Source organism: Hesperophylax consimilis, chromosome 21 (genome assembly GCF_061612785.1).
Source record: "Hesperophylax consimilis isolate HC1 chromosome 21, BYU_Hcon_1.0, whole genome shotgun sequence".
Lineage (NCBI taxonomy): Eukaryota > Metazoa > Arthropoda > Insecta > Trichoptera > Limnephilidae > Hesperophylax > Hesperophylax consimilis.
In genome coordinates this window covers 23,780,932-23,794,227 of record NC_142856.1, presented here as the reverse complement: position 1 = coordinate 23,794,227, position 13,296 = coordinate 23,780,932, and the positions used below count along the sequence as shown (strand labels likewise).

Below are 13,296 nucleotides of genomic sequence, written 5' to 3'. Positions count from 1 at the left end.
GTACAAAAAGTACGTTACCTGAGAAAAATCCACATGATCGTGTTAGAGTACTAAAATCATCTTCTATATTATTATACCCAGACAATTCTGAAATTTCAGAATCTCTAAGAAACTCAAATATTTCATGTATTTAAAAATGATAATATTGCAAAAATAGCAATGTCTGACCCATTAATATGTTCATATGGGTCTTTATTATTAAGTAATCACACGGAACACCATTTGAATACACATATAACATCGAAGATGAGGGATTTAGCCAAGGTGTATATAGTTATTAAAGAACAGAAACCTTCAATTTCAACCTTTGATTTAGCGTTTGACCCTGTGCATTTTGATGTTTTTATTAAAGCCGTACAAATAAATAGTGGTTACGATGAAATTACAGGTTCTGTAAAAATTCCTAGCATGTCTCAACGACTTTGTACGGCTATAAAAGATTGTACAAAGTCGTTGAGACATGCTAGGATTTTTTACAGAACCTGTAATTTCATCGTAACCACTATTTATTTGTACGGCTTTAATAAAAACATCAAAATGCACAGGGTCAAACGCTAAATCAAAGGTTGAAATTGAAGGTATGTTCGTTACCAGTTTAGTACAATATGGACATGAGTTTTTACGGTCATGCACTCGTGCTCATTTACTAGTAGAAATAGTGCTTCGAGTTGTAGTCGATGACACTTCGATTGCCTCCTGCTTCTCTAAATGATGTTGCTCATCATCGGCGTTGGAAATTTTCATATCTAAAAAGTAACAATACATTATTTAGCTTTCTTTAAACTTAATTAGTAAAACCTCAAATTATAAGAAAGCAGTCATTGTTGAATGAAACACTAGTATATATTGAATTATTTCGCGGATAAGCGATAAGCCGCCATAGCTCAGTGGTCAGAGCTGTCGACCGGAAATCGAGGGGACACGGGTTCGAGTCCCGTTGGCGTTATGTAAATCTCAATTATTTGTACCTATATTTTGTTAACTCGGATATTTTCTTATATTATTTTGTATAACATATATTTATCATATAAGATATAAGATCTGTATAATTAAAAAAATATATAAATAAATAAAGATGTACATTATTATCTGTAAAAGCCCTATGGGCGTTTAAATAAATAAATAAATAAATAAAGTATCTTTTATCAGGAGATTTTTCAATGTGGATGAGTGTTTCAGGCGAATAATTATTGCTTTTAAAATAATTATAATTAAATTAAATTATTTAATTAAATGAAGACAATATTAGCATCACTCAATCTAAAATCTGAAACAGAAAAGATACGGTCACATCTGGGACTCGCACCGGACCTTCGGCTTTCTGGGCCGCACCTCTGACCATATAATAATCAAATTATATGTTACGTATTGATTGTTTCAAGAGTATTAAACATGTTTTCTGTAGATACCTGATTCTATCGAAGAAGTAACGTTGTTCGGTTTGTATAGTGAATCATCATCTTCGGACGTCGGCGGACTCCTTTCTAACATTACTTCAGTTTTGGTTTCTAAAATAAAGCATAATATATTATATATTTATCCAATAATAATATCTCAATGTAGTAAGTAAGTCATGTGCACAAATATGAAACCTAACCTAATATAATGACAAAACAACAGACTAATTAAGCATTTGCAACGGAATATTTAATTAGCAGCATTTCTGATATTACCTATAACAATTTACTATAAGCTAAGGTAGCTCTGTAATATTTCAGATTATTATCAGTGAATATTACCTGAATCTGAGGAAGTTTCATGGTTAATTTCTTCGCCCAGTATGCTCTGCATATTGCTGATGATTAAACTTTGTCCTTTGGAAATTAGCGAAAAGGGTGAAGACGAGATCATGTCGTCAGTACTGTTTATTGATGTACGTAAATCACTGGTTCTTGGAACATCTATAAAATATCAAGAACAAACACATTGAAACATACATATATGTACCTGCAGTTTTCTGTTTTTGCAAATTTTATTTCCACAAAGGAATTTGTTTAATTTGAATATGAACAAATTAATGGGTGATTATCCGACGTGTAAAACTTCGTTTTAACTTAATTATTTTAAGAAACAACTGTTTGAAAACAAAACATGCTTTTAAATGCATATTTTAGTATAGGAATATGGCTTTAGTTTGATTTGACATTTTTACCACAAGTTGTTAGGTTAGCTTTTTTGAATTTTGTTAATACATAATATATATCTATTATTCAAAATAATTTTACTGCTTGGGTTCTCAAAAAAGAAAGAAAAAAATCATGACCTATATAATAAAATACGGTAATTATTCTGTACTCATTTGATAAGCATAGATTAAAATTGTTAATATTATATTTATTATATTAATTCTATATTTTACAATTTAGGTTATTACCTATTTAGAAATATGTAATAGCTTACCGTATTTAAAATCCATTTCGCAAAGCTGAAAGATTTTATTAAATCTCCTTCGTAATAAAGCTAATAAAACGCAAAAACAAATCAACCTGTCAACTGATTCGTGATATACGAACATTGAATAACGGTAATATTTAATATTATCTGTTAGCCAGTTACAAGTCATTAAGTGTTTCAGAAAACTAACCTGAAGCTAGCTTCAAATGGACCAATACAAACAAACCAGCCTTGTGCTAGCAAACAACATCATTCGATAATGGGCTCTAAATAATATAACTTTAGAGGTTAATTTTGCATACAATTCTTGAGCCTTATAGTTCCTTTCGAATATTGTTTAGACCAATACGCAATGTCGTACGATAATAAGCTCTAAATAATATTACTTTAGAGGCTATTTTTGCATACAATTGTTAAAACATTTAATTACTTTAGAAAATTATTTGTACACCTGCGTTTGGCACAAATAACGATGGCAACGTCGCTTTTTGAGATCAATGAAGTTAGTTTAACATACGATAGAAATAATTAACAAAGTCAGGTTGAATATCTGAGATAAAATCGCATATAGGAGCATATCTAATGCTCACGAAAATCGCACTTGTCACATCAAATTGAGTTGAAAATGCCACTGATCTCGTCTCGCCGAGACGATTAAAATGGCATTTAAATCTCAATTTGTCGATGATCAAGTAAGTGCTCAATGATCAAGTAAGTCGAAATGATCCAATAGTTCCGGTTATTTGCAGACGCTAAGATGTACAAAGTGCCGTATCATAAACCTATATATATATATATATATATATATATATATATATATATATATATATTATATGTGCTGCACATTCCAGAGTGGTGGATACTTTCAATCTTGGTGAAAGACTTTAACTTCTTTGAAACATTGCTTGAAATGGCTTTAGGCGTGTTTGGTGATCAGATCTGAATAGTCAGGTCTCCCCAACTTCCTATTCCCCATCTCCTTACCCTTCCCACTACCTTCAGTCTCACTACATACCTCAATTGGGGATGCCATAGTCTCACTGGCTCCAGACGGTTGGGAGGAGATGGGAATATTGTCATTGGGTGAAAACAACAATTCAATGGGAATTTAATAGACTGAATAATAGGACATCACTAAATTTGTTTGTGCATTCCACGTTCGTGACATTACGCGATGTCTACTGTTCATAGAACTAACGGTTAAACAATTTTTAAATTTATGTTTGATGTAAAATATAAATTTAGTTAGATCTCTGGTCAAATTCTTTGAGTCGAATATAAATTCAGCATTTAGTTCTCCAATATTATCAATCGTTTAAAACCATAATATGTCTACATCGTTATCTATCCCTACTTCAATAACATGATACGAATTTCAGGTTTTGAGTGAATAACAACATAGATAACACAAGGACAGGGTAGTCGTCCCAGGTTCCAGGTAGCTGAGATAATTGTGTTATTGAATAACTTGAGATTATTTGGGTTCAACCCATTATACAAAATACTTGCAGCTGCATCTTGCATCCCAGTGGATAATGATATAATACAAAAAAACAGATGTTTTGGTGATCATTGGAATTAGATAAACTAGACTGGACAGTTTTTGTAACTGGAACCGGACTATAATATATCCTATTATTGGGTCTTCCTTTAGTCTCAAAACTTTCTCCAAATGGGAATGCCATAGATCCACTGAAACTCCTTTTCGGTGTCACGTAAAATAAATATATAGTGGAGCCATTTACGAAATTATATATTACTAGGTATTAGGTACTAGCAGCGCAAAAAAACTGTGTAAAATCACGGGATATTATAATTGTTGAATTTGTGAAGCCGAAAGTTAAATTAGTTCAATTAGGATGAAATGACAAAAATTGCTGCAGAATAATGAAGAAAACATATTTATGTCGAAAACTTTTTTAAGTACAACATTTCTTACATTAAGTTTAATGATTTGTTGTAAGAATCTGGGACTAAGACTTGGAATACGAGGAGTTCTGCAGTTAATATTCAAAATACATGGACTGTATTATATTATTATATTTTGCTGACCGGATAAATCATCACAATAATAATTCATCACATCTTTAAAAAGTTATATAAAGTCATGGAAAGTGATGAAACCAAAACTTTATTAACTGGGTTAAGTAGGTTAGGTTAGGTTAGGTTAAAAAAATCATCGTTTCTAATACTTTATATCAGTTTTCAAAAGTGTGTTCAATTGTCACTGTGTTGAGTTATCATGGAACCTAACACAACTAACTAATTAACTTACCACCACAACCTTTCTCCGCAGGCGACTGCACACACATACTTCTTCTGGTACATACCCTTCTGTTATTCTGACTCTTAATGATACCCGACTCTAGTTTACTTGATCGTGGTGTCTTCCTAGATCGTCCCCAACTTCTTCTGCCTTTCACACATTTGTTAAATATTCTCTTTACACTTCTGCCTCAGAATACGCTATATTACGAGCCCATAAATTGGACGTGACGTATACATATTATTTGTTGTGATGATCTTCCTCAGGAGAGGGGTTCAGCTCAATTGGGGGACTGCCGCGGAATATCATTTCTTTGTATGGGATATGTCACTTTGACAGATGACAGCCGCGTGGTTACGTCGTAAATAAGTTTACTTTCATCCTTACTATGCCAGGGACATCAGGGTAGGTATAAGCACTCCATTGTGTAGTGCTAGCTAGGCTTTTTTAGACAATCTAATATATACTCAACCGTAACGGAAAATACTTAAACTAGTAACAAGTGTAAAATTAATTCTTGTATCAATTGATTCCATTATATTACCAACGTAGTACATCCTTTACCAATGGTTAAAACCTCACAAAACGCAATACTGGCATAGTGCAAGGTCTTTGTTATCCGCCCATCTGCCTCGCCCGCGCCGCGGTCAGCTGATTCCTCCTACCCCTATCCCCCCACTCCCCGCCTTCACCCACCTCAGCATCCCACCCTTCCACCCATCCGGCCCGCTGCCCGACTGTCTGTGTCTGCGCCGTGCACCGGCGAGCCGGGAGACAAGGGGAGAAGAGAAAGGGGAAGGCGAAAGCTATCTGACATGCGCGGCTGCGGGGTAAACTGAATACATTGTACAGTCAAAACATTGTAATATTTTTAAATAGCTACCTAGTTAGAGGTTTATGAAACAATCCATTATATCAAACAAATGTTTTGACAAAAACTATGTATAGATTCTCAAACTGAGCATAGGGAAATCCTTTTTTACTCGACTTCGTCATGGATTTCGTCTGTCTGTAAATTTTTTTGTACGTTCCTTCTTCGTTTTAAGATGGTGGTCGTTGTAATAATTGAGTAAAATATGAAATCGTCTTGTTTATTTGGACTTTCTTACTGGCACCATACATACATTTCAATATTATGGCACTTAAATCAAGGTTCGTAGAAAACCTTATCTTCGAATATAAATTTTACCTTGCAAACCTTACCTTGCACCTAATGCTTAAAATGAGAATAATTGTCATGAGTGACGTTTATTTCTGCAAATTGTATAATTCTTTATTTGAAATAAAATAAAATGTTACATACAATTTATGGTTGATAATTAAGTAGGTACCTACTTATAAAAATCAATTCAAGAGGAAATTTTGTTTATGATTTATTAAATAAGAGAAAATTAGAAACATACCTTTTGGACGCGAGGATCAGATTTTTTTAAAACATCTTTTTGAATTTCACAATTGTTTTTGTGAATTTATGCAAATCTTGGAAGTGAAAATTAACCTACATTCTGACATCCGATCGAGCTAAAACTTTGCACATAGATTTGTTGTTAATGACAATATAATCTATCAAATTTTGGTGACAATCACGTACACAAACTCAGATATATACGTATTGCTATGAAATTGCATTACAATATATGGTAGTTGACTGATGATAACACCTATAATTATACTTTTAACACAACAAATAAATCGATCACAATCCCTAAATGGCAGTTAACAATATTGGAGTCTATTGTGACTGTCAGTATTCGGTTTATCATACTAAACAACCAGTGTAAATAGTAAACAGAACGATAATATAGTCATAATATACTCGTTTAAATGCGAAGTATCTATAAAAACAAATTATGCGTGTAGATATAGATAATTCGTAAATTCTCCGTCAAATAAAATGATTAAATTTTCTGAAAAATATTTACTCAACTGAATTACAAAATTGTTGGACAAAACAATTTTGTGCTTTTCTGTTATTGTTTGTTTATTTAAATGATGATAAGAGAGATTAATAGTTCGTTAACAATACAAGATTTCTTATTATAACAACGGTAGATAAGTATATATAATAGTTCCCTTCAAGCTAATTTGTTTGGTTTTGGGTATAGCTCTCTCATTACTCTGTAGAGTATTAGAAAAAGAAAACACCACGTTTATATTTTTTTCCCAGCTGCGCATCTCACTAGGGAATTCCTGTGTCGAGATGAGCAGCTTTATAATTATATTCTATCAAATAAATAAATCAAATAACACATACACAGATGGATCACATCGAATATGGGGCTCCTAAGGTGATTAATGACAGAAGCTACGACATGGGCAATCCAAAATCACAAATCTCAGCCAATATGGATTTTTTTACCATTATCTTGAATAGATTCAACGAACCTATAGTTTTATATTTTTACCAGAACACAACACAAATTTTGACAAAATAGAGTCTTCTCAGAGTACTAAGCGGTTAAGGTTAGGTACTCTGCTGTGCTACAATATCTGTTCTGCCGTGTGGCATCTTTAAAAGTCGCACAGCGGTTGATTCGATCCTTTCAACTAAAATTGTGAACACAACAATGGTTTGCATTTTTAAGCTTCATAACATACGTACACGTAAGTACATTACGTACGTCACATTGACTAACAAACACTGATGAAAAAAATAGAATTATTCTCAAAACTACAAAAAATGAAAATATTATCGTTTGCGTACATCGTATCGTAAATCTAGCTGGGTTATCGAAACAAAATATGTAATAAACCAAGGTAATCTTATTTCCTCGCTGATTACACGTAGTTAGGTACGCATATAATACTGTTTATTAGAAGAAGTAAACACTCGACAAGCCCCTATCGACATTAACGTTATCGGATCGACTCTTGACGTGGTTGGTTAACAATAATATTACCTACAATCGGCAATCGCGTCATCATACGCATTCATAAAATCATTTTCAAAATACAGTAGCTTCGTGGAAAACGAAGTTGTAAACACACCCGTGCTTATAAACAGCCGTGTAACAAACGTTGGTTTTGTAAACAGCAATTAGCGAGATTGATAATTACGTCTTTGTTATTTTAAGTTCCACGTAGAACTTTACAGGGAATTAATCAAACATTATTACTATTTATACTAGGTTCTAACAGATGTTCTGACTAGCGTGAGAATAATCCAGTTATAAGAATTGAGTTTTTATACATAAAATTTGAAATATCTACATAAAATAGGTACAAACTTATGAAGACACACTTTAATCTTATGTGTTTTAGCATTATGCCACAGACGCATTACGCTATATTATGCGCGCAAAAATTGGGCGTGGCATGTACGTATTAGATGTATGTTCGGCTGACACACTACTATATAATCTTTCTCAGGAGAGGGGGTTAGATCAGTTAGGGGACTGCCGCGGAGTATCAGTTCTTTGTACGGGATCTGTCACTTAGACAGATGACAGCTGCGTAATTACGGCGCTCCGTAAATTGTTCCAACACCTTCTCCTGCCGTAGGTAGCTAACGGTAGGTAGTAACGCTTTTCCTGATAAAATATTATATTAGTCGTTCAGAATATATGTGATTTCCTAATGGATATCATGACGGAATGCTATAATATAAATATGTCAGTATCAATATCAGTATTTGTATGAACACGTGTTCCGCCGTCCTCATAAAATATTTGCTTTTGACTTTTGACTTTGTTAGCAACTCTTTCAATTCTTTGCCCGCAGTCCCACTTTTAACAGGAAAAGGAAAAGTTTGATCAGATTTTTAATAAATTTACACTTTTTCATATAAGTTAGTTTTCTTCGTGTACACGGGGAAAATTAGTATTGCTAATTTATTAAATATCTTAGTGATTTGTTTTGGGGTATTATGCCGTGTTGCCTCATCTGCTCTGATGATGGACACTGCAATGCTATCCGAAACGTTGGCTAAAGAAGGAGGTAGCGCAACACGGCATAATACCCCCAAAAAAATTCACTATAATACATTTGGCCGTGAAATCTCAAAACTATTAAAAATTTCTTCATATTATTAGTAATCCGGTTAAAAACGGTTGGAGGCCTTTTCCTGATAAACTTTCAGTAAATTCCGAATATATCTGAACACGTGTTCATGCATTTGCTCTGCTAATATACAATGACGAAATTCGAATATTTTAGGATTTTTATGAACACGTGTTCCGCTAAATTGTGTCAATACATTGGCATTTTTCTAAAATTTTATTAGGAAACATATCAATTAATTCTTTAATGGCCTGCAATCCCGTTTTTAACCGGATTACGAATAACTCGAAGGGATTCTTAATAAATTAGCAATATTCAATAATAGTAATTTTTCTCCATGTACTAATTATAAATTATGTATATCATAGAAAAAGAAAATAATGCCAATAAATAAAAACAAAACATGAAACAGAACAAGCTAAGGAAAAATAAAATGGTAACCGTCTCAACTGGAAACCTTATATTTGTCATTTTTGTCGATCTCATATTTCAAATTCAGAATTAACAACAATATATTCAATATTTTTTCTGATATTTTTTTTCTGTGTCTTGTTCTGTATCGTTTACAATATAAGCTTCAAAAGTTATTAAAAGAAAAGTTATTCCAATAAAATTGAATAAATAAGTATAATAATGTTAACGATCTCAGTTGAAATTACTGAATTTATGTTTTAACTATTTTGCAAACAAATTAGTGTCAATAAGGTATAATTTTCAAACTGTTATTGTTTTTAATAATTTTAACGCTACGTTTAAATACACTGTAAAGAAAATTGACAATATTTGTTTTTGAAAGGCAACGATCCTGAGAAAAATAATTTCAACGTAACAAATCCCACAATTGTAATATCCCGTGATTTTTGACATATTAATAAATTAATTACGTATTTTTTTAATTTGAGGTTACTTTCCGAATTCTCGGTAGCTCATCTTTTTTATTCGTTATCCATGTTCCGTAAATTATCTGGTAATATACCGATGTTGGCTTTTCTAAACAATGGTCTGAGAAACCGATAATTATCTCTTTGTTATTTTAAGTTCTAAGTAGTTCAGTGGTCTCTCACTAGTATCGTAACGCGGAAAAATCTTTTCGTGAGAAACTCTGAATTAGACACCCACTAAACAGAGCTTTTCCTGGAACATGTCTGCTGAAATGCTTTGCGAATACTGTACGTCTGTTCGCAATCACCCAGCGAGCCGGACAGCAAAACCAACGCGCAAAAATGTGTAGATTCATGATATTTTTGCAAAAAATCCACGATACAACTGTGTAATTTCTGTTTACGGAGCAGCCATCTTTCATATTTACTGAGCCGGTCGTGAGGTAAGAAAATTTAAGGTTAAGAGTAAAAAAAGTAGTATTCCGTTTGGTGAGTAAGCGAGTGATTTGCTAAAATTTGTCTCGTTGGTCTGTTTTGCTTGCTATTTTATAGTTTGTGTTTCTGGGTGGGGCTATACAACGTGCGCTGCGTTTTCTAGTATATAAAGGAACCGGTCTCCCCTCTTCTGCCAAATCGTGTTTGAAAGCCGAGAGAAACGCACGTGTCTGTTAATACTGCTTCTGCTCTCCGCAATACCGCGATCGTCTTATTGTTTACAACACGCTAGTTTATCTGCTAGAATCGCAATCAGTTACCGAGTGCACGACTGTAGGAATAGAAGTTAAGTGTGTCATTCCGCAATTCGGTTTGTCAGTTGTTCGTTATCTTCAACCGCAATTACGTTGAACTTTAGCAAGATGCCTGTTGATGTCGCCATGCCTGCCGCCTTTCACGCGGAGAACTTTCTGGGGGTTGGACTCAACCCTGGCTGCAGCAGCAGCAGCACTCCTTCCGGCGGCCATTCTGCTTCCCCCGTTGAGAGGTTCAGCCCTGAAACCATGGCCGGGAACATGGTTCTTCTCAGCCCGAATGGACGTCGCCAGAACGTGCAAGTCAAAATCTACCGCACTTCTCTGGAGCACTTCGCTGTGATCTACCCGCAGAAGAAAGTCTGCAAGCCTCTGGGTGTGATAAACTTGAGGAACACTTCTGTTGAGAGGTTCCCCGATGACAAGACTCCAGGAATTGTTGTTCGTCAGCGAGGATTCGATAACACAGCTTCTCTGAGCTTCATCAGCGAAGAGCCGAGAGACGTTGATGCCTGGGTGGCCGCTTTCACCTCCAGGGCGTCTCCCACTATACTGCAGAGCTGTCTCCCGGTGGTGCAAGAGGACGATGAGAATTGAAGTGTTAGGTTTGGGCCGGTGGCCCTTTGTTTTGTTTTGGTTTTATTTGGAGAGAGTGTCTTTCCGCGCTGAAGCTGAAGCATTCTGTGAATTGAGAAGTGGCGGAGTGTGGTATGAAACGCGCCCGTGCTAGTTGCATTTGCTGTGCATGATTGCATTGTGTGCATTGTGCATGCTACTGCAGTTGCTAGGCGAGCCCGATTCCCAGATAGGTATGCACTCGGATCGAATACCTTTTTAGTTTGTTTGACTGGAAGAGTTTATTGAACTGTTTCTCTGAACCCAACTATATATCAGAGACTAAATTATGAATTAATCGATGTTTCAATGTTACGGTAGCAAGAATGCATGTAAACTACAACTATTTATCCATCATTTACATTTAAATACGTAACTTAACTTCTCTAACTATCTAGTTGTTCGAATGGATGTCCCTTTACAACAACCTAATTGCATTACAATTACATCACGTGCCATTGCGTTAAATTTATCACCATTGTATAATATTAAACCATTCCAACACACCTGTTGTAGTTTAAACAATCAGTTACTATCTACCCACATCTGTTTTAAGTTCCCCTGATAATAATGGCCTATGTAGGGAATTCTAATTACTAATTATCTACCTACCGTAGATCATAAAGGCCACGTGTTTTATACATTGTGATATTGTATCGTCGAAGGAAACCTTCAGAGCATCATGTTTTTTCAATGATGTATTTAATTTACCTGTAATTTAGTTATATTAATATTATTGGACTTGATAAACTGTGTTTCTGTAAGAAGTTTCAATTTCCAATCCTTAGAAAAAGGCAATGTCATAGTTACCTATGTATGTATTTTATAAAATGGATCTCTCAGTTAACTGATGGCGACTGATTTGCTATAATATATAGATTGTTAGAAAATATTATTTTTTTTTATTACTGTAAATAATTATTAACACGTATGAATTGAGGATCATTTCCATATTTTATTTTATTGCGAGACTTGATGTATGAGGCGATGAAGATTAATGTTTGTATAAACACGTTATTGTTGTAAATATTACGTTTATAAGATGTTACTTTAAGGAAATGTAAATGAAATTTGAAGAGTTTGTTAGTAAATGTTGATATTCAATATATTCATGTATTTTACTGAAAATCCCCTTCCTTCACACAATTTAAATGCCATAATAAAAAGAAAAATGCCAAAAATCAGAAAACTTTTTTCTGAAGCTGCAAAACTCTCGAATGTTTGAATTTAGAATGATTTTTAGGTCAACAACTATTTACAGCCCACAGCGTCATTTCCATCATAAACTAAGGATATAAATACAACAAAATCGTGACGCCGTACTATTATTTGTTCCACATTATCTCTTGTTAAAAAATATAACTTATCGCCAAAAAAATTTTTAGAAATCTACTATGAAGAAAATATTTCCAATGTAACAAATGATGCACAAAATAGTTGGTACTAATCAGAGGCGAAGCCGATTAGTAAAACCAGCAATTTGTGAAACACTTGATACTACCTCTGATTGAACTAAACCTTTCGTTTTACATCCAGGCTTCATGCACTAGGTATCTATTTATATGAGTGTAAATTACCTGGAGGTGTTTTTTTGCATTCTTTTTGTATTGCTGTCATTGGCTCAAAAATGAAAGCACGAAGATTTTTTATCTCTACAAGTATTCAAATATTTGACAGGATGGAATCTCAATCAAAAGTATTTTTGAACCTCTAATACAATAGATGCCATGGTAATTAATAACACCAAATAATAATGTCATATTAAAAATAACTATATAATATAGATTAATCATATTAGGATGATTTGTATAGCGCCGTTTTTGGGAAAAATCACACGTAGAAAGCAATCACTTTGTAGTTTGACATATTTAATAAAATAAAATACGTTTTGTTTTAAAACCACGAGTTTTTAATAATTTGTAGAACCGATCGGTTTCGCTTTACTCAAGCATCTTCAGGGTACAAATTATTACTGACAGTAATCTACAGTATCTACAGTATTAATTTGTTATTAAAATCACATGTGATCATTCACTATTTATTTACAAAATCAGTAACATGAAATTGAATACGAAATCATCACGTAAAAATTCAAATGTATTTTAAAACTTGAATGTTTTTTTTTGTTTGACTGAGGATTAAACCTTCCTACCCGGGAATTGGAATCTACAACTCTACTGACCGAGCCAAAGGCAGTTTGAATAATCCCGACATTTATTGCGTATATTGACAGCTGTCCGCATGTATGTGCGTGATTGCTACCAAAAGTTTACATAATGCATTGTCATCGACAACATGTCTATCTGCTGAGTTTCAGCTCGATCGGATGTCGGGTAGTGGGTTAATTTCTACTTCCAAGGTTTGCATCCATTCACAAAAACAAAAGAAAAAT

General features: G+C 33.8%; 1 protein-coding gene and 1 long non-coding RNA gene across 2 annotated transcripts; one reads left to right on the top strand and one right to left on the bottom strand.

The window, feature by feature from the left end:
- Window positions 1-523: 523 nt before the first annotated feature.
- On the bottom strand, window positions 524-2,801 carry LOC149413763 (uncharacterized). The gene is made up of 4 exons (XR_016304204.1): window positions 2,401-2,801; window positions 1,740-1,901; window positions 1,410-1,508; window positions 524-746 (listed from the first exon to the last, which is right to left on the bottom strand). It is a non-coding gene; the product is annotated as an uncharacterized LOC149413763 (long non-coding RNA).
- A 7,384-nt stretch (window positions 2,802-10,185) lies between these two features.
- LOC149413762 (uncharacterized) lies at window positions 10,186-11,976 on the top strand. Its single transcript, XM_089644579.1, has one exon. The coding sequence runs from the start codon at window positions 10,398-10,400 to the stop codon at window positions 10,884-10,886; it is 489 nt and encodes a 162-aa protein (XP_089500705.1). The 5' UTR covers window positions 10,186-10,397; the 3' UTR covers window positions 10,887-11,976.
- Window positions 11,977-13,296: the final 1,320 nt, after the last annotated feature.